This window comes from Coregonus lavaretus (genome assembly GCF_964263955.1).
Source record: "Coregonus lavaretus genome assembly, chromosome: 18".
NCBI lineage: Eukaryota > Metazoa > Chordata > Actinopteri > Salmoniformes > Salmonidae > Coregonus > Coregonus lavaretus.
The window spans coordinates 31,063,472-31,084,761 of NC_140005.1; the positions used below are offsets into that span (position 1 = coordinate 31,063,472).

The 21,290-nt window shown below is 43.2% G+C and overlaps 1 protein-coding gene across 1 annotated transcript in view; it reads left to right on the plus strand.

Moving 5' to 3' along the window:
• LOC311145539 (proton-coupled folate transporter) overlaps positions 1 to 21,290 on the plus strand; it is a 49,594-nt gene that overhangs the window by 5,410 nt on the left and 22,894 nt on the right. Inside the window, exons 5-7 of the mRNA XM_084181808.1 lie at positions 1,650 to 1,788; positions 4,003 to 4,086; positions 6,839 to 6,995. Of these exons, the coding sequence (XP_084037934.1) occupies positions 1,650 to 1,788; positions 4,003 to 4,086; positions 6,839 to 6,995 (380 nt within the window). The remainder of the gene's footprint in view (positions 1 to 1,649; positions 1,789 to 4,002; positions 4,087 to 6,838; positions 6,996 to 21,290) is intronic.

A 21,290-nucleotide genomic window follows, 5' to 3' on the forward strand; every position in this document is an offset into this window, starting at 1 on the left:
AACAGCAAAATAGAAACAAAAATAGTTTAAATATAACAAATGCATTGCATCGCTGAAACCACACAAAAAACAATGTACTTACACTTTACAAGACCTTTACCCATCTGAACCCATAGCAACCATAGTTTTAATATGTTCACAGCAGTTACAACTGAGATGCTGTATGTATGTATTTTCTCCATCTGTCAAGGGACCCTTTGGGTGTGTGTGTGTGGGGGGGCACGCACATGAGTGTGTCTCTTCGTCCTTCGTGATCTCATGAATGAGTCTGGGTCGATGTCTTGTCTTGGTGTGACACTTAAACAAAGACTGCTTGTTAAAGAGCTCAGAATCCAGATCGGAGAGGTGATGCTTTCCCATTTAGTCTGTGTCGGCTCGGCTGCTCCGCACGGTGCCACAGGGGCTCTCAGAATGCTCTGCTGCCTTTTGTTGGGCTGACTCTGAGGCAGGCAGCCCAATCGATTCGGAGGAGGAGATGTATTATGTGCGTAGTCTATGGGGGATGTCTGAGTGTTGCTTATTGCCTTCTGCTACAAACACACAACACTTTAATTACCAACTGATGAAAGACTTCAGAAGGGGGAAAAAACTACAGGTTTTTTTTTTAGCTCTCAGGATTCAAACAGTGAAAGGTGAAAAAAGAGGGCGAGCTAGGGCAGAGGAGAGAATGAGCAACTTGTAGCCTAAGCCTTGGCTATACTAACAAAGGTAATCCATCCCCAATATTCATGTTAGTTATTAACATAATAGAATATCAAAAGGTTATGCAATGGCATTTAAAAAAAGTATTACTCCTCAGTAGAAACAACCTTAGCAGGTCTGGGAGGGCAGCAGGGGTGAGTTCACCGCTCCTCTCCTTGAGGTAGCTTTTAATAATTGGTTCAAAGGTTGAGAATGAGATTAACTTTTAATTAGGGCAGAGCAGAGTTCCCTAAGAATGATTAAACACCACAAACACCACAAGCTCTAATGAGTTGATTAAAGTAAAAACATAGATAGCTGACCTTCTCAGGGAAATGTTTATGCATTCCTGTTATGTTTCCTAGTGCAGATTTGAGACGGCTGATGAGGGAAGGGGGCGGAGGGGGGATGAGGACACTGGCAACTTGTCACCCTGAGCTGGACGGGATAATTAAATCAAATCTGTCAGCTTTTAGACAAAGGGGGCAAATGAGTCACATTACACACAGGCACACTGACAGGCATAAACAGACACACACACTCAGGCGTGAAGTGTATGCACGCACATATATAGCCTGCACACACAGGCGTGTACACACACACATGCATACATAAATAATCCATGTTTCTTGTTTTGACACCATCTCATCATGCACAATCTCTAAAGGTTAATTGATGCAGTGTTTTGGCTAACTAAGGAATCTGAGGTTCAAATATATAATGACTCGTTGTAGGAAAAAAAGCCAAACGGCAGACTTTCCCACTACCCCAAATTGTATTTTTTAGGAGCTGCCAGTAAATTGATTGCCAAACTGTAATTGCAGATTGTTAATTATTAGGAATTATATACTCTGTATTATCAATTTGCTCAAGAATGTATCCAATTCATTCAACTTCCAATCAAGCATCAAACATAATTTGCAATAAAAAGTAAAGAATGTCTAAAGGTATGTGATGTTTTGTCCTAGGGGTTTACCCTGCTGGGGATCTTCCCGCTGCTTATGAGAGTGGTAGGAGAGATAACTCTGGCCAAAGTGAGTGTGCTCTTCAGGACAGCAGGCTTAGTTCTAATGGCCTTCTCCACTAACACATGGATGGTGTTTCTAGGTGAGGGAACCTATGTATGGATTGATGATGTACTGAACTAATATGAAATTCTGGGCCGATTATTCACAAAGTTTCTAAGAATACGGATAGATCTGCACTCCTACTCTGAGACACTATGAATAAAAGCCCTGATGTTTTCTCAAATAGAAAAGTTGTGGTGCCCTACCCTCTTCCTGTAGAGTTACCGTCCTGTAGGCTTTTGCTCCAACCCTTATCTAACACACCTGATTCTAGGAATCGGCTACTCACCAGGACCCTGATTGGCTGTATCAGGTGTGTTCTGGGAGGAGGGTGGCCACCCCTGGTTTCACAATATGCAGAGACCTTCGTAACTGATGAAGTTAAGACTGCAAAATTAAGAGTACAGGCTGGATTGGATTTTAGCCAGGAGTTGTGGTGATGTTGACACTGCTGTGCTTTAATTAAAAATAGACAAATCCTTTTGTCCTGGAGTATGTAAAGTTGTTATTAAAACACAGACACCTTTAAGATAACAGTGCATTGTGCTGGCCTAGTGGTCAGACAGGCTTTTGAGACCGAGGGAGATGGACAGGATGGGTATTGATATCCTTAATTAAATAAATTGTTGTGGAAATTGTTATTGTAATCGACGTGGAGGTGGACTAAAGCATTTTAGAGGGGAGATGAGTGGCGTGACCACACACACATTTTTAAGCATTGTGTGAATAATCAGCTGCAACCTCACCAGATATCTGCATTCTGCTCTCTTCCTCTGCCTGGGATAATGAGGGTTAGCACACTGGTACATCTTTAGAGTCATCACCTCCCTTCCCATAGCCAGGCAGGAGTTGGTTGGTCTGACTGCATGTTTAAAGCTGCAATAGGTCAAAGCAATTCTAAGAAGCGTTAGATCTGTTCTATGTGCACTATTTCTATGCTTCCCGTTCTTACGTTTCGTTTTTGCGTCTTTTACTTTCGGTTTGTACACCAGCTTCAAACAGCTGAAAATACAATATTTTTGGTTATGGAAAATATATTTCACAGTGGTTTAGATGGTACAATGATTCTCTACTCTATACTTGCTTGTTTTGTCACAAACTGAAATTAGGCAAACTATTTGAATTTTAGCAACCAGGAAATGACGGCGCGATTTCTGCATAGTGCAACTTCAAGTAATACACATAAGTACACAAACAGCACACTTACACACAACATACACTCACACACACGGTGCAAACGAACACACACACCCACACACCCACACACATCCTCATTTGTGATGAGTAGGCTTTAAACTGTATGTTCTAATAAAGGAGAATGCAATGCCTTACCCTCACTTCCCCTTTAATGTGACTGAGCTTAACAACAAATCAACCTGTCACGAGTGTCAGTGTAATGCGGTGGGTCGAAGTCAGGACTCGAAGAAACTTACTTTACTGAGAAATTAGTAAAGAATACAATACAGAAATCTCTCCACACAGGGAGGAACTAACCCGCTCACAAACGACACACGAAACGAAAACAACCACGCACAAAACACATTGGGAGCCACTGGGTTAAATAGGGAAGGCGTGATTACAATAATGGGCAACAGGTGTGTGACAATAGACAACAGGTGCAACATAGAAACATAGAACATAGATCGGCAGCAGCTAGTATTCTGGTGATGACGAACGCAGAAGCCTGCCCGAGCAAGGAGGAGGGGCAGCCTCGGCAGAATCCGTGACACAACCTGAGATTATATCTCCCATTAGTTTTTACAGTCATTAGGAGTAAGGTGGAATAATTGCACATTGCTGTGATGATAATGATGATTTGTTACTTTAGGTGTAAGAATAGTTTTTAATCAAACTACCATAATTTAAGCTGCCATTTATTAATCTACCACACAGCATCGCCTACTGCTGACAGTATTCTCATAGATAAAGCAGTTTATTGGCTTATATTATGTCTTATAGATAGAAGCTTCTAGAATAACTAGTTTTTTAATGTAACTTTGTCTTGTTCTGCTCTATCCTGTCTGTCCACTTCTGGGATGTATGTCCTCCTTTCCTGTCTGCCCTCTTGTCCTGTCTGTCCTGTCGGCCTGTCTTGTCTGCCCTGTCCTCCTGTCCCGTCTGTCCTCTTCTGTTCTCCTGTCCTGTTTGTCTGCCCGTTTGTCCTGTCCTCTATGTCCCCCTGTTCTGTCCTATCTGTCCTCATTTTGTTCTGTCTGACCTCCTCTGCCTTGTTCTGTCTGTCCCTTTCCCCCAGTGGCTGTGGTGTCTGCCCCTGCTGGCATCACTCAGGCTGTCATACGCTCTCTGTCCTCCGCCATCGTAGAGCCAGACGAACAAGGTGGGTCCTGAGATCCACCACATTTTCTCCATCACATTTGACTTATAAAGCCCTTTTTACATCAAGTGTTCACAAAGTGCCTCACAGTAACTTAACCTAGACCCCAAAAAACAAGCGGAATCACAGTGGCAAGGAAAACCTCCATAGAAAGAAAGAAACCTGAAGAGGAAGCACCCTCACACCTTACATTACACTTCAACAATACTGAAATGAAAAGAGACAGTTTAACACTCAACCCTTGACCTGGAATGTTCCCTGTTCCTCAAGTCAAACTCCTGAGAGAAAGATGCATGTTATTATATTTTGATGAACCTTGACATCCTCAGCATGGAGAACAAGGCCAGCAGCCTTGTGGATGTTCTGTGTTCTCTCTAAGTCCATCATGGCCACATCAGAGAATGGTTGGATGAACAAATGATGCACAGTGACATTTTGTTGTTCCTTTCTCTTATTCAGTCCCTTTATTGAAACAAAATGCTATGTAGAATGTATACCTGCATTGAAAGATTGGTAACCTTGATTATTTCTCAAATCATTGCACCACAAATAATGATTCTGTTCTTGCAGGCAAAAGAACATTGGATAGCAATCAAGGTTTTTAAGAGCTAAATAGCTACTTTGTCTAGATACTTAGCTACTGTAATGCCCCTGTATAATTATGTGAAACGCAAAGCCTGCTGTTGCATTTATGTACAGCCTGTACAGTATGTTCATGTAAGAAACAACAGGTTTTGTTTTCCCATTGTTTTTATTCTGAAGGCATGTTGCACTGCCACTTATACAGTGGGGGAAAAAAGTATATAGTCAGCCACCAATTGTGCAAGTTCTCCCACTTAAAAAGATGAGAGAGGCCTGTAATTTTCGTCATAGGTACACGTCAACTATGACAGACAAAATGAGAAAAAAAAATCCAGAAAATCACATTGTAAGATTTTTAATGAATTTATTTGCAAATTATGGTGGAAAATAAGTATTTGGTCAATAACAAAAGTTTCTCAATACTTTGTTATATACCCTTTGTTGGCAATGACACAGGTCAAATGTTTTCTGTAAGTCTTCACAAGGTTTTCACACACTGTTGCTGGTATTTTGGCCCATTCCTCTATGCAGATCTCCTCTAGAGCAGTGATGTTTTGGGGCTGTCGCTGGGCAACACGGACTTTCAACTCCCTCCAAAGATTTTCTATGGGGTTGAGATCTGGAGACTGGCTAGGCCACTCCAGGACCTTGAAATGCTTCTTACGAAGCCACTCCTTCGTTGCCCGGGCGGTGTGTTTGGGATCATTGTCATGCTGAAAGACCCAGCCACGTTTCATCTTCAATGCCCTTGCTGATGGAAGGAGGTTTTCACTCAAAATCTCACGATACATGGCCCCATTCATTCTTTCCTTTACACGGATCAGTCGTCCTGGTCCCTTTGCAGAAAAACAGCCCCAAAGCATGATGTTTCCACCCCCATGCTTCACAGTAGGTATGGTGTTCTTTGGATGCAACTCAGCATTCTTTGTCCTCCAAACACGACGAGTTGAGTTTTTACCAAAAAGTTCTATTTTGGTTTCATCTGACCATATGACATTCTCCCAATCCTCTTTTGGATCATCCAAATGCACTCTAGCAAACTTCAGACGGGCCTGGACATGTACTGGCTTAGGCAGGGGGACATGTCTGGCACTGCAGGATTTGAGTCCCTGGCGGCGTAGTGTGTTACTGATGGTAGGCTTTGTTACTTTTGTCCCAGCTCTCTGCAGGTCATTCACTAGGTACCCCCGTGTGGTTCTGGGATTTTTGCTCACTGGTCTTGTGATCATTTTGACCCCACGGGGTGAGATCTTGCGTGGAGCCCCAGATCGAGGGAGATTATCAGTGGTCTTGTATGTCTTCCATTTCCTAATAATTGCACCCACAGTTGATTTCTTCAAACCAAGCTGCTTACCTATTGCAGATTGTCTTCCCAGCCTGGTGCAGGTCTACAATTCTGTTTCTGGTGTCCTTTGACAGCTCTTTGGTCTTGGCCATAGTGGAGTTTGGAGTGTGACTGTTTGAGGTTGTGGACAGGTGTCTTTTATACTGATAACAAGTTCAAACAGGTGCCATTAATACAGGTAACGAGTGGAGGACAGAGGAGCCTCTTAAAGAAGAAGTTACAGGTCTGTGAGAGCCAGAAATCTTGCTTGTTTGTAGGTGACCAAATACTTATTTTCCACCATAATTTGAAAATAAATTCATAAAAAATCCTACAATGTGATTTTCTGGAGAAAAAAAATCTCAATTTGTCTGTCATAGCTGACGTGTACCTATGATGAAAATTACAGGCCTCTCTCATCTTTTTAAGTGGGAGAACTTGCACAATTGGTGGCTGACTAAATACTTTTTTTTCCCCACTGTAAGTTGACATTCAAAAGTACTTAGCTAGCAGCCAGTCTCTCCTACTCAGATCAATAAGTATTCCATGTTGGAACCACTTAAGATTGCCCTCCTTCTGCTCCATATTCATCTTATGTATCTCTAGTTGGTACTGTAAGCACAGTCACAACATCACAGAGAGATAATATATCACACCAAAAAAAGTGCATTTGTAACACAGAAATCAATGCTCAGAATAATTTGTGTCGTCAAGCTTAGAACAACTGAAAACCCAGAGCCTTATATTTGGAGAGTTGCAACAACTATTTGAACCTTCATGAATTCAGTTGATGGAACTCTGTCAACATAAAGCTCTGTGTAAACCTGTGTTTCTTTTGTGACCCTGCAGGTGCGATGTTCTCCTTCTCTGCGTCTGTGGAGACCACATGTATTATGTTTGCAGCGGTGATGTTTAATGGCCTGTACCCTCTGACCCTGCCCACCATCCCTGGCATGCCCTTCATCGTCATGGCAGGCTTCACACTCATCGTCTTCATCTTAATGCAGTAAGTCACCTGCCTGTTGTCTTTATATACAGTGCCTTGCAAAAGTATTAATCCCCCTTGGTGTTTTTCCTATTTTGTTGCATTACAACCTGTAATTTAAATTGATTTTTATTTGGATTTCATGTCATGGACATACACAAAATAGTCCAAATTGGTGAAGTGAAATGAAAAAACAAACTTGTTTCAAAAAATTCAAAAAAATAACGGAAAAGTGGTGCGTGCATATGTATTCACCCCCTTTGCTATGAAGCCCCTAAATAAGATCTGGTGAAACCAATTACCTCCACTGTATTCAGAAGTTACATAATTAGTTAAATAGAGTCCACCTGTGTGCAATCTAAGTGTCACATGATCTCAGTATATATACAACTGTTCTGAAAGGCCCCATAGTCTGCAACACCACTAAGCAAGGGGCACCATGAAGACCAAGGAGCTCTCCAAAAAGGTCATGGACAAAGTTGTGGAGAAGTACAGATCAGGGTTGGGTTATAAAAAATATCAGAAACTTTGAACATCCCACGGAGCACCATTAAATCCATTATAAAAAAATTGAAAGAATATGGCACCACAACAAACCTGCCAAGAGAGGGCCGCCCACCAAAACTCACGGACCAGGCAATGAGGGCATTAAGCAGAGAGGCAACAAAGAGACCAAAGATAACCCTGAAGGAGCTGCAAAGCTCCACAGCGGAGATTGGAGTATCTGTCCATAGGACCACTTTAAGCCATACACTCCACAGAGCTGGGCTTTACGGAAGAGTGGCCAGAAAAAGCCATTGCTTAATGAAAAAAATAAGCAAACACGTTTGGTGTTCGCCAAAAGGCATGTGGGAGACTCCCCAAACATATGGAAGAAGGTACTCTGGTCAGATTAGACTAAAATTGAGCTTTTTGGCCATCAAGGAAAATGCTATGTCTGGCGCAAACCCAACGCCTCTCATCACCCCGAGAACACCATCCCCACAGTGAAGCATGGTGGTGGCAGCATCACGACTGGTCTAACGACGAAATCGTTTGATGTGATTACAACAGGTTTCCCGTTACGACGTCGACCACGAAGATCCATCTGCTAGCCCCGGCCGGCAAGCACACGCTAGCCGTGGCCTCTTGCTCGCCAGTGCTATAGAAGCCCCCGAACTACCTCCGAACTCTCCTATTGCTGTTCACCGGACCTTATGATAACTCAGCTATACAGCTGATGCCTGCTGGACTGTTCCTTTATACGGTACCGCATCCTGTTTATGTTTAGCCTCAGCCCAAACTTTGTCGCCATTACCAGCTGTTGTCTTAGCTCTCTCAAATAACACCTGTGATTGCTTTATGCCTCTCTCCCATTTCAGTATGCCCTGCTTATTTGGTTATTTCTTATTGTACTATTTCACTGTAGCTCCCCCAGCCCAGCTCAACCTGCCATAGATAGCTCCTTTGTTCCACCCCCCATACACGCGGAGACCGACTCAATCGGTGCCTCCAGTGATGCTATCTCTTTCATCGTTACCCAACGCTTAGGTTTAGCTCCAATGTACTCATATCCTTCCATATCCTTTTCTGTACATAATGCCCTGAATCTATTCTACTACGCCCGGAAACCTGCCCCTTTTTTTCTCTGTACCCAACGCACTAGAAGACCAGTACTTAAAGCCTTTAGCCGTATCCATATTCTACTCCTCTTCTGTTCCTCTGGTGATGTAGAGGTTAACCCAGGCCCTGTAGCCCCCAGTATCACTCCTACTCCCCAGGCATTATCATTTGTTGACTTCTGTAACCGTAAAAGCATTGGTTTCTTGCACGTTAACATCCGAAGCCTCCTCCCTAAATTTGAGTTATTCACTGCGTTAGCACACTCCGCCAACCCTGATGTTCCAGCAGTGTCTGAATCCTGGCTTAGGAAGGCCACCAAAAATTCAGAAATGTCCATCCCGAACTACAACATTCTCCGTCTCGATAGAACTGTCAAAGGGGGTGGGATTGCAATCTACTGTAGAGATAGCCTGCAGAGCTCTATCGTACTATCCAGGTCTGTGCCCAAATAGTTTGAGCTTCTACTTCTAAAAACTTGCTACAGACCCATCTCAGCCCCGAGCTGTGCCCTGGACACCATATGTGAACTGATTGCCCCCCATCTATCCTCAGAGTTCGTACTTCTTGGTGACCTAAACTGGGATATGCTTAACACCCCGGGCAACCTACAATCTAAACTAGATGCCCTCAATCTCACACAAATGATCAACGAACCTACCAGGTACAACCCTAAATCTGTAAACATGGGCACCCTCATAGATATCATCCTGACAAATTTACCCTCTAAATACACCTCCGCTGTCTTCAACCAGGATCTCAGCGATCAGTGCCTCATTGCCTGCGTCCGTAATGGGTCCGCGGTCAAACGACCACCTCTCATCACTGTCAAACACTCCCTAAAACACTTTAGCGAGCAGGCCTTTCTAATTGACCTGGCCCGGGTATCCTGGATGATATTGACCTCATTCCGTCAGTAGAGGATGCCTGGTTGTTCTTTAAAAGTGCTTTCCTCTCAATCTTAAATAAGCATGCCCCATTCAAAAAATTCAGAACTAAGAACAGATATAGCCCCTGGTTCTCCTCAGACTTGACTGCCCTTGACCAGCACAAAAACATCCTGTGGCGTACTGCATTAGCATCGAACAGCCCCCGCGATATGCAACTTTTCAGGGAAGTCAGGAACCAATATACACAATCAGTTAGGAAAGCAAAGGCTAGCTTTTTCAAACAGAAATGTGCATCCTGTAGCACTAACTCCAAAAAGTTTTGGGACACTGTAAAGTCCATGGAAAATAAGAGCACCTCCTCCCAACTGCCCACTGCACTGAGGCTAGAAAAAACACTCTCACCACCGATAAATCTACAATAATCGAGAATTTCAACAAGCATTTTGCTACGGCTGGCCATGCTTTTCACCTGGCTACCACTACCCCGGCCACCAGCTCTGCACCCTCCGCTGCAACTTGCAGAGTTGAAAAATCTGGACACCTACAAATCAGCTGGGCTAGACAATCTGGACCCTTTCTTTCTAAAATTAGCCGCCGAAATTGTCACAACCCCTATTTCTAGCCTGTTCAACCTCTCTTTCGTAACGTCTGAGATCCCCAGAGATTGGAAAGCTGCCGCGGTCATCCCCCTCTTCAAAGGGGGTGACACTCTAGATCCAAACTGTTACAGACCTATATCCATCCTGCCCTGCCTTTCGAAAGTATTTGAAAGCCAACTTAACAAACAGATCACCGACCATTTCGAATCCCACTGTACCTTCTCCGCTATGCAATCCGGTTTCCGAGCTGGTCATGGGTGCACGTCAGCCACGCTCAAGGTCCTAAACGATATTATAACCGCGATCGATAAAAGACAGTACTGCGCAGCCGTCTTCATCGACCTGGCCAAGCCTTTCGATTCTGTCAACCACCGCATTCTTATTGGCAGACTAAATAGCCTTGGTTTCTCTAATGACTGCCTCGCCTGGTTCACCAACTACTTCTCAGATAGAGTTCAATCAAATCGGAGGGCCTGTTGTCTGGACCTCTGGCCGTCTCTATGGGGGTGCCACAGGGTTCAATTCTCGGGCCGACTCTATTCTCAGTGTATATCAATGATGTTGCTCTTGCTGCTGGTGACGCTCAGATCCACCTCTATGCGGACGACACCATTTTGTATACATCTGGCCCTTCATTAGACACTGTGTTAACAAACCTCCAAACGAGCTTCAACGCCATACAACACTCCTTCCGTAGCCTCCAACTGCTCTTAAACACTAGTAAAACTAAATGCATGCTCTTCAACCGAACGCTGCTTGCACCCGCCCACTCGACTAGAATCACTACTCTCGGCGGGTCTGACCTAGAGTATGTGGACAACTACAAATACCTAGGTGTCTGTTAGACTGTAAACTCTCCTTCCAGACTCACATTAAGCATCTCCAGTCAAAAGTTAGATCTAGAATCGGCTTCCTATTTCGCAACAAAGCCTCCTTCACTCATGCTGCCAAACATGCCCTCGTAAAACTGACTATCATACCGATCCTTGACTTCGGCGATTGTCATTTACAAAATAGCCTCCAACACTCTACTCAGCAAATTGGATGTAGTCTATCACAGTGCCATCCATTTTGTCACCAAAGCCCCATATACTACCCACCATTGTGACCTGTACGCTCTTGTTGGCTGGCCCTCACTACATATTTGTCGCCAAACCCACTGGCTCCAGGTCATCTATAAATCACTGCTAGGCAAATCCCCATCTTACCTTAGCTGACTGGTCACCATAGCAACACCCACCCGTAGTCTGTGCTCCAGCAGGTATATCTCACTGGTCATCCCCAAAGCCAACACCTCCTTTGGCCGCCATTCCTTCCAGTTCTCTGCTGCCAATGACTGGAACGAACTGCAAAAATCTCTGAAGCTGGAGACTCTTATCTCCCTCACTAACTTTAAGCGTCAGTTGTCAGAGCAGCTTACCGATCACTGCACCTGTACACAGCCATTCTGAAATTAGCCCACCCAACTACCTCATCCCCATATTGTTATTTATTTTGCTAATTTGCACCACAGTATCTCTATTTGCACATCATCTTTTGCACATCTATCATTCCAGAGTTAATACGAAATTGTAACTATTTTGCACTATGGCCTATTTATTGCCTTACCTCCATAACTTACTACATTCGCACACACTGTATATATATTTTCTCTTTGTATTTTTGACTTTGTTTTGTTTACCCCATATCTAACTCTGTGTTGTTTTTATCGCACTGCTTTGCTTTATCTTGGCCAGGTCGCAGTTATAATTGAGAACTTGTTCTCAACTGGCTTACCTGGTTAAATAAAGGTGAAATAAAATAAATACATTAAAAATAAAAATGCTGTGGGGATGTTTTTCATCGGCAGGGACTGGGAAACTGGTCAGAATTGAAGGAATGATGGATGGCACTAAATACAGGGAAATTCTTGAGGGAAACCTGTTTCAGTCTTCCAGAGATTTGAGACTGGGACAGAGGTTCACCTTCCAGCAGGACAATGACCCTAAGCATACTGCTAAAGCAACACTCGAGTGGTTTAAGGGGAAACATTTAAATGTCTTGGAATGGCCTAGTCAAAGCCCAGACCTCAATCCAATTGAGAATCTGTGGTATGACTTAAAGATTGCTGTACACCATTGGAACCCATCCAACTTGAAGGAGCTGGAGCAGTTTTGCCTTGAAGAATGGGCAATAATCCCAGTGGCTAGATGTGCCAAGCTTATAGAGACAAACCCCAGACTTGCAGCTGTAATTGCTGCAAAAGGTGGCTCTACAAAGTATTGACTTTGGGGTGGTGAATAGTTATGCACGCTCAAGTTTTCTGTTTTTATTATTTCTTGTTTTTTTCAAGAATAGCTGAGTTTTCAAAAAATCTTCAAAGTGGTAGGCGTGTTGTGTAAATCAAATGATACAAACCCCCAAAAAATCCATTTTAATTCCAGGTTGTAAGGCAACAAAATAGGAAAAATGCCAACGGGGGTGAATACTTTCGCAAGCCACTGTAACTTATTGATAGCCATTTAACAAAAAAATATTACAATAAATCCTGGACTTCCTGACGGGCTGCCCCCAGGTGGTAAGGGTAGGTAACAACACATCTGCCACACTGATCCTCAACACGGGGGGCCCTCAGGGGTGCGTGCTCAGTCCCCTCCTGTACTCCCTGTTCACCCATGACTGCATGGCCAGGCACGACTCCAACACCATCATTAAGTTTGCCGATGACACAACAGTGGTAGGCCTGATCACCGACAACTATGAGACAGCCTATAGGGAGGAGGTCAGAGACCTGGCCGTGTGACTACAGGGAAAAAAAGAGGACTGAGCACACCCCTATTCTCATTGACGGGGCTGTAGTGGAACAGGTTGAGAGCTTCAAGTTCCTTGGTGTCCACATCACCAACGAACTATCATGGCCCAAACACACCAAGACAGTCGTGAAGAGGGCACGACAAAGCCTATTCCCCCTCAGGAGACAAGATTTGGCATGGGTCCTCAGATCCTCAAAAAATTATACAGCTGCACCATCTAGAGTATCCTGACTGGTTGCATCACTGCCTGGTATGGCAACTGCTCGGCCTCTGACCGCAAGGCACTACAGAGGGTAGTGCGTACGGCCCAGTACATCACTGAGGCCAAGCTTCCTGCCATCCAGGACCTCTATACCAGGCGGTGTCAGAGGAATGCCCTCAAAATTGTCAGACTCCAGCCACCCTAGTCATAGACTGTTCTCTCTGCTACCACACGGCAAGCGGTCCAAAATACTTCTCAACAGCTTCTACCCCCAAGCCATAAGACTCCTGAACAGCTAATCATGGCTACCCAGACTATTTGCACTGCCCCCCCACCTCCACCCCATATTTTTACGCTGCTGCTACTCTGTTAATTATTTATGCATAGTCACTTTAACTCTACCCACATGTACATATTACCTCAACTAGCCGGTGCCCCTGCACATTGACTCTGCACCGGTAACCCCCTGTATATATATAGCCTCCCTACTGTTATTTTATTTTACTTCTGCTCTTTTTTTCTCAACACTTTTTTGTTGTTGTTTTTATTTTACTTTTTTATAAAAAAATAAATGCATTGTTGGTTAAGGGCTGTAAGTAAGCATTTCACTGTAATGTCTACACCTATTGTATTCGGCGCATGTGGTCAATACAATTTGATTTGATTTGAAATACCATGGTTTAACAATAAGAATTATTCTGACACACACAGCAAACTTCTTTAGTCATCAGAAAGTGTCAGTCTTTGACACGTGATGATTCAAAAGTCTTGACATGGACATGCAGTATATGAGAAGAATAAAGATCGATAAGGAGTCATATGTACAGATGTAATATCTTAATTTATTCACCCTGCTGCAGGAAATGTAAAACTTGTAGTGTATTTGAGGTTTAAAAAGGCTTTAGAAGTTTGTAATTTCCACTTAGACATTTCAGACTTGATTTTCCCTCACGAAAAAATGTATCAAACCCTAAACAAATGCCCATGAATTATAATGCACATAATAATCCACATTTCCCGTTGCTGCAGGATTATTTTCCTGCTGTAGCAAATTGGCTCAAATTAAGATCCTACATCTGTATGTACGAAGTGAAAAATGCAGGTTTAGCTGCAGTCACTTTGGTTGAATGGGACATAAAGGCAATTAACATTTCAAAATGTTTCTCAAAATTGTATTATTATTCCAAATGAAAGTATTTTCAAAAGGGCAATAAGGAATTAAGGTTACATTTACTAACATAACATTTTGAAGTTTTATTGTCAATTTGGTCTTTTAACTTTTTTTCAGACACGTAAGTAATCTTCACTTGAATAGACTTTGATTACTTCAGTAATTCATTTCCTAGAATTTGTGTGCGATTTGCATATACAATGGGAAAGTAATCATAGTACCATAAGGTATAATTGTAGTGAGGAGGAATCATCACTACTGTATGAATTTAATTTAATTTCCGGGGTGTGTGTGGGTTGCTTGCTGATAGTTATCAGGTTCCTATTCATGGGGAGTGAACCGTTTAGTCTGAAGCTGAGATGGGTATCAACTTTGAAGTAGATTTGTATAGATTTTGTAATGTAATTTATTAATTCTATTCACTTACTTTTGAGCTGTCGCTTGAATGTTGAAAACAGTACAGGACCTTCGGTCTTCATGCCTGTACCTTTCCTTTCTATTCATGGACATAAAATAAATGGCTATGAATGAAAGCCTGTAGAAACAGCTAAACAGACTGTATCTGCCACAATACCAGGGATCAGGATTGTCCAACATATATCACTAATTTCTGCCCTACCATGTTGTTCAACAACAGCAATAGGTTTTGCTTTAGTGGAGTCATTTAGCAGACGCTCTTATCCAGAGCGACTTATGGGAGCAATTGTTTTGCTCAAGGGCACATTGACAGATGTTTCACCTAGTCGTCTCTGGGATTCGAACCAGCTGTACCTCAACACATACTATAGGCTACAATAAGTGAATTCCAACAGTGACGCACAGGGCTACCATTAAACACTAACCTGTTTAGCTCTGGTGAAACGTTGTGCACTATAGGGTACAATTTGGGACGCGTCCTATGACTGACTGGCTGGAGCCCTAAACGCCGCCCTTGTCAGGTCTGACAATAAACAGACACTACCAACTCCATTACCAACCATTGATTGTGACGTTCCCCATTTGATGTTCTAGCCACTCTATAATTAAGCCATTGTCTTTGGTAATGAAGGTATTAAGTAATGTAGGGGTCCCTGTAATAAAATCACCATGTTCTGGTGGTTAGTGATAATTTGGTGGGTGCTTATATTTGTCCTATTTCACACATATAAAAGTGTGTATTAATATGCATGTGTGATTTGGAAATGCGTTTTTGCATATCCCAACTCTCCCTGAGACACCCTTGGAGAGTGGGGTCATGGCCAAGGTCAGCCATTATCCACGCCAACCCTGGAGCAATTAGGGTTAAGTGCCTTGCTCAAGGGATTCGACCTAGTGTGTGTGTATGTGTGTGTGCGTGCGTGCGGACGGACGGAGCGGTTATGCTATCGTGTCGAGGTTGTAATTACAATTCTAATGGGATGTTACTCCCTGAGTCTTCATGGGGCTGGGGCTGCTGCCTGGGGGCCATGGTGGCCATCCCCTCCCAGCCATGCCGCTGCTACTAACACACACACACATGCACACACAGTCTTGTACAGCTAACCTTGTGGGGACACACAATTCAGACCTATTCAAAATCATATTTTCCCTAACCCTAAACCTAACCCTAACACTTACCTTAACCTTAACCCAAAATCAGAGGCCACCAAAATAGAGCTGTATACTGTGTGCGCTTGTGTGTGTGTAGTGTGCATGTGCGTGCGTGGGTGGGTGGGTGACTAGTTGGAGACCACATTTTGAGAGATGTGCTGACAAAAGCAGGTTGTAATTTGCTATGGATTTGCAAATCAAATACAAAAATGTTATTTGTTGAAATCAACGTTTTTCCATAATCAAAATATTGAATCCCATGGAGAGAGGTTAACTTCTAACACAAGACACAATACACCTTTATAGACAATGCATACACTGAAGCAGCTTGTGCTGTAGTATTCTTCCAAGGTTTTGTGTTAATGTGTTAGAGTGAGAGAGAGAGAGAAACGATGAGCGAGGGAGGGAGCAAAAGAGAGAGTGCACTGGTCTTCCTAGTTTTGACCCCTTGGAATACTGATGAGAAAGAGGGGGACGATGAAAGGGAATCAGTGCAGAAATGATGACAAAGTCAGTGGAGAAGAATGAGAGACCATACAGTCTGTCTGGTATTGGGAGCACGTATCAGCATACACTGATATGAGAGCGAGAGAGAGAGAGAGAGAGAGGGAGAGAGAGAGAGACAGAGACAGAGAGAGAGGGAGGCCAGAGCTGATTTAATCCAACCATCAAAGACTACTGTCTTCTATTGACCCTGTGAATGTCTTTTGGCACCAAATTAGGTATTGTAATTCTGAACCAGCTTTTTGAGACCTGTTTTTGTGTCTACTGTGATCAGAATAGGTTGGTATTGTTGGGAAAGTAAAAGGGAGTGATGGAGATGGTATGAAATGTGGATTTTTACCACTCAGAAAAAAGACTGAACCAACCCACAGTATACATATCCCACATTTCCCCACAAGAAATGGAAATGGATGAGGTTAAGACAGCCTCCCATGTTGTATTATTGTTTTTAGCCTGGAAATCAAACTCTGTTTATTGGTTGAGCAGGTCGGAAAATTGAATGCAAATGTGGTATATTCCATCGAGATGTACATTTATCATAACAAAGTAGTGAGTTTAGATTAGAATGAATGACTGTGGCAATGGTACAGAATGCCATACAAAACATTAAAACATATTATTATATTCCAATGCTATTTTTCACACTCAATTAAAGCAAAGTCGCAGAAAATAGAACTAAGATGATTACAGACAGAAGTCCAAATGTGTCCAAATTGATGAAAAACATTTGCTAGAGACTGTGATAAAATTGGAGGGATTTTTCAACATCTGTTAGGATGGTCGTAGGAGCAGAATACCGTCTGGTGAAGGCAGATATGAAACAGATGAGTGTCTGTTTGTGGTGTCTGTCTGTTGATGATTTGTAAAAAGTGCGTGGGAACAGTCTGTTACTCACGCTGCTGCTGAATGGAGATTTGTTGAAGTGATTGCATTGATTACGACGCTGGGTTGATCCAGTTTGTTAAAGACACAGACACACAAACCTCCAGCTTGCCAGAAAGATGCTGCTACTGCTCAGCGTCAAGGCAAAATAAGCATGGCTGTTGGTTCATTACTTTAACACTTGTTGTTTTTATTCTTTATTTCTTTATTTAGGTGTAGAGTAATTGCCTTCTTCTTCATCTTCTTCTTGTTTTCCACTCAATGGCCAAACTGTCTGACTGGTACAATGGTAATACGAGGTGACTGTAAGAACAGGATTGTTTCCATAGCTACAGTGAGGGAAAAAAGTATTTGATCCCCTGCTGATTTTGTACGTTTGCCCACTGACAAAGAAATGATCAGTCTATAATTTTAATGGTAGGTTTATTTGAACAGTGAGAGACAGAATAACAACAAAAAAATCCAGAAAAACGAATGTCAAAAATGTTATGAATTGATTTGCATTTTAATGAGGGAAATAAGTATTTGACCCCTCTGCAAAACATGACTTACTACATGGTGGCAAAACCCTTGTTGGCAATCACAGAGGTCAGACGTTTCTTGTAGTTGGCCACCAGGTTTGCACACATCTCAGAAGGGATTTTGTCCCACTCCTCTTTGCAGATCTTCTCCAAGTCATTAAGGTTACGAGCCTGACGTTTGGCAACTCGAACCTTCAGCTCCCTCCACAGATTTTCTATGGGATTAAGGTCTGGAGACTGGCTAGGCCACTCCAGGACCTTAATGTGCTACTTCTTGAGCCACACCTTTGTTGCCTTGGCCGTGTGTTTTGGGTCATTGTCATGCTGGAATACCCATCCACGACCCATTTTCAATGCCCTGGCTGAGGGAAGGAGGTTCTCACCCAAGATTTGACGGTACATGGCCCCGTCCATCGTCCCTTTGATGCGGTGAAGTTGTCATGTCCCCTTAGCAGAAAAACACCCCCATAGCATAATGTTTGACGGTGGGGATGGTGTTCTTGGGGTCATAGGCAGCATTCCTCCTCCTCCAAACACGGCGAGTTGAGTTGATGCCAAAGAGCTCCATTTTGGTCTCATCTGACAACAACACTTTCACCCAGTTCTCCTCTGAATCATTCAGATGTTCATTGGCAAATTTCAGACGGGCCTGTATATGTGCTTTCTTGAGCAGGGGGACCTTGCGGGCGCTGCAGGATTTCAGTCCTTCACAGCGTAGTGTGTTACCAATTGTTTTCATGGTGACTATGGTCCCAGCTGCCTTGAGATCATTGACAAGATCCTCCCGTGTAGTTCTGGGCTTATTCCTCACCGTTCTCATGATCATTGCAACTCCACGAGGTGAGATCTTGCATGGAGCCCCAGGCCGAGGGAGATTGACAGTTCTTTTGTGTTTCTTCCATTTGCGAATAATCGCACCAACTGTTGTCACCTTCTCACCAAGCTGCTTGGCGATGGTCTTGTAGCCCATTCCAGCCTTGTGTAGGTCTACAATCTTGTCCCTGACATCCTTGGAGAGCTCTTTGGTCTTGGCCATGGTGGAGAGTTTGGAATCTGATTGATTGATTGCTTCTGTGGACAGGTGTCTTTTATATAGGTAACAAGCTGAGATTAGGAGCACTCCCTTTAAGAGTGTGCTCCTAATCTCAGCTCGTTACCTGTATAAAAGACAGCTGGGAGCCAGAAATCTTTCTGATTGAGAGGGGGCTCAAATACTTATTTCCCTCATTAAAATGCAAATCAATTCATACATTTTTGTACATGCGTTTTTCTGGATTTTTTTGTTGTTATTCTGTCTCTCACTGTTCAAATAAATCTACCATTAAAATTATAGACTGATCATTTCTTTGTCAGTGGGCAAATGTACAAAATCAGCATCCCTCACTGTATGTCTCTCTTTCTCCCTCTCGCTTTCTTTCTCTCTTTCTATATTGATTGATTCCCTGGATTTTTCTGTGCTAGACATGGACAAAGCAGAGCCAGACTGGCACCCTACTGTAGGTAGATGAGTGACAGTCCACTCTGAATGGGCAAATTGGCCAGTAGCTGAAGATAGCTACTGCCAGTAGCTGTCGGTAAAATGAATTATGCGAGAAATGGCGGTGGAAACGCCTTTATGTGTATTGATATAATAACCATCATATTGAAGTAAACTTGGAGTCATGCGATTATATGGTTTGTGGTCCTCCCACTATGACTTGGAAACCATGCAGTTTATTAGGCTACAGATTAAATAAGTTATGATGATCTTCACAGGGTAGTGAAAGTGCACGGTGATCTTGATGCTCCTTTCCAATAAATATGGAGGGTCTTATTCTAGTGACATAATGATCGATGCTTGGCTGCCGTTTGACAAATACAATTATTCTCGCTCTTATCCATAATAATATCAGCATGTAGACCATTGCTTGACTTGGGCAGGAGCTCACTGGAGCTTGAGTACCGGCACCTCAAATCTTCTACTGCTTCCACATCTGCATTGCTTGCTGTTTGGGGTTTTAGGATGGGTCTCTGTATAGCACTTTGTGACATCTGCTGATGTAAAAAGGGCTTTATAAATACATTTGATTGCTTGAGCTCCTGTTTCTCATATAGAATATTAGCTCAAAAGTATTGTGGAGCTCCTGCACCTAAATATAAACAGTACCGGCACCCAAAATGAGTACCATAACCTATTTCAGTCCAGGTCAAGCACTGACATAGAATAGTGAAAATTCACTTCGTCTGAGGATGACAGAGAATTTGTGTAGGGGTCTATGACCCTACTATGATATACAGTGCATTCGGAAAGTATTCAGACCCCTTGACTTTTTCCACATTTTGTTACGTTAGTCTTATTCTAAAATTGATATTTTTTTATCCTCATCGATCTACACACAATACTCCATAATGACAAAGCGAAAACAGGTTTATAGAAATGTTAGCAAATGTATTAAAAATAAAATACAGAAATACCTTATTTACATAAGTATTCAGACCCTTTGCTATGAGAATTTAAATTGAGCTCAGGTGCATCCTGTTTCCATTGATCATCCTTGATGTTTCTGTGTTTGAGTCCACCTGTGGTAAATTCAATTGATTGGACATGATTTGGAAAGGCACACACTTGTCTATATAAGGTCCCACAGTTGACAGTGAATGTCAGAGCAAAAATCAAGCCATGAGGACGAAGGAATTGTCCGTATCGCTCCGAGACAGGATTGTGTCGAGGCACAGATCTGGGGAAGGGTACCAAAAAATGTCTGCAGCATTGAAGGTCCCCAAGAACACAGTGGCCTCGTCATTCTTAAATGGAAGAAGTTTGGAACCACCAAGACTCTTCCTAGAGCTGGCCACCCGGCTAAATTGAGCAATCGGGAGAGAAGGGCCTTGGTCAGGGAGGTGACCAAGAACCCGATAGTCACTCTGACAGAGCAATCAGGCTGACAATCAGGCCTTTATGGTAGAGTGGCCAGACGGAAGCCACTCCTCAGTTAAAGGCACATGACAGCCCGCTTGGAGTTTGCCAAAAGGCACCTAAAGGACTCTCAGACCATGAGAAACAAGATTCTCTGGTCTGATGAAACCAAGATTGAACTCTTTGGCCTGAATGCCAAGCGTCACGTCTGGAGGAAACCTGGCACCATCCATACGGTGAAGCATGGTGGTGGCAGCATCATACTGTGGGACTGGGAGACTAGTCAGGATCGAGGGAAAGATTAACAGAGCAAAGTACAGAGAGATCCTTGATGAAAATCTGCTCCAGAGCGCTCAGGACTTCAGAATGGGGCGAAGGTTCACCTTCCAACAGGACAACGACCCTAAGCATACAGCCAAGACAACGCAGGAGTGGATTCGGGACAAGTCTCTGAATGTCCTTGAGTGTCCAGAGCCCGGACTTGAACCCGATCGAACATCTCTGGAGAGACCTGAAAATAGCTGTGCAGCAATGCTCCCCATCCAACCTGACAGAGCTTGAGAGGATCTGCAGAGAAGAATGGGAGAAACTCTCCAAATACAGGTGTTCCAAGCTTGTAGCGTCAAACCCAAGAAGACTCAAGGGTGTAATCGCTGCCAAAGGTGCTTCAACAAAGTACTGAGTAAAGGGT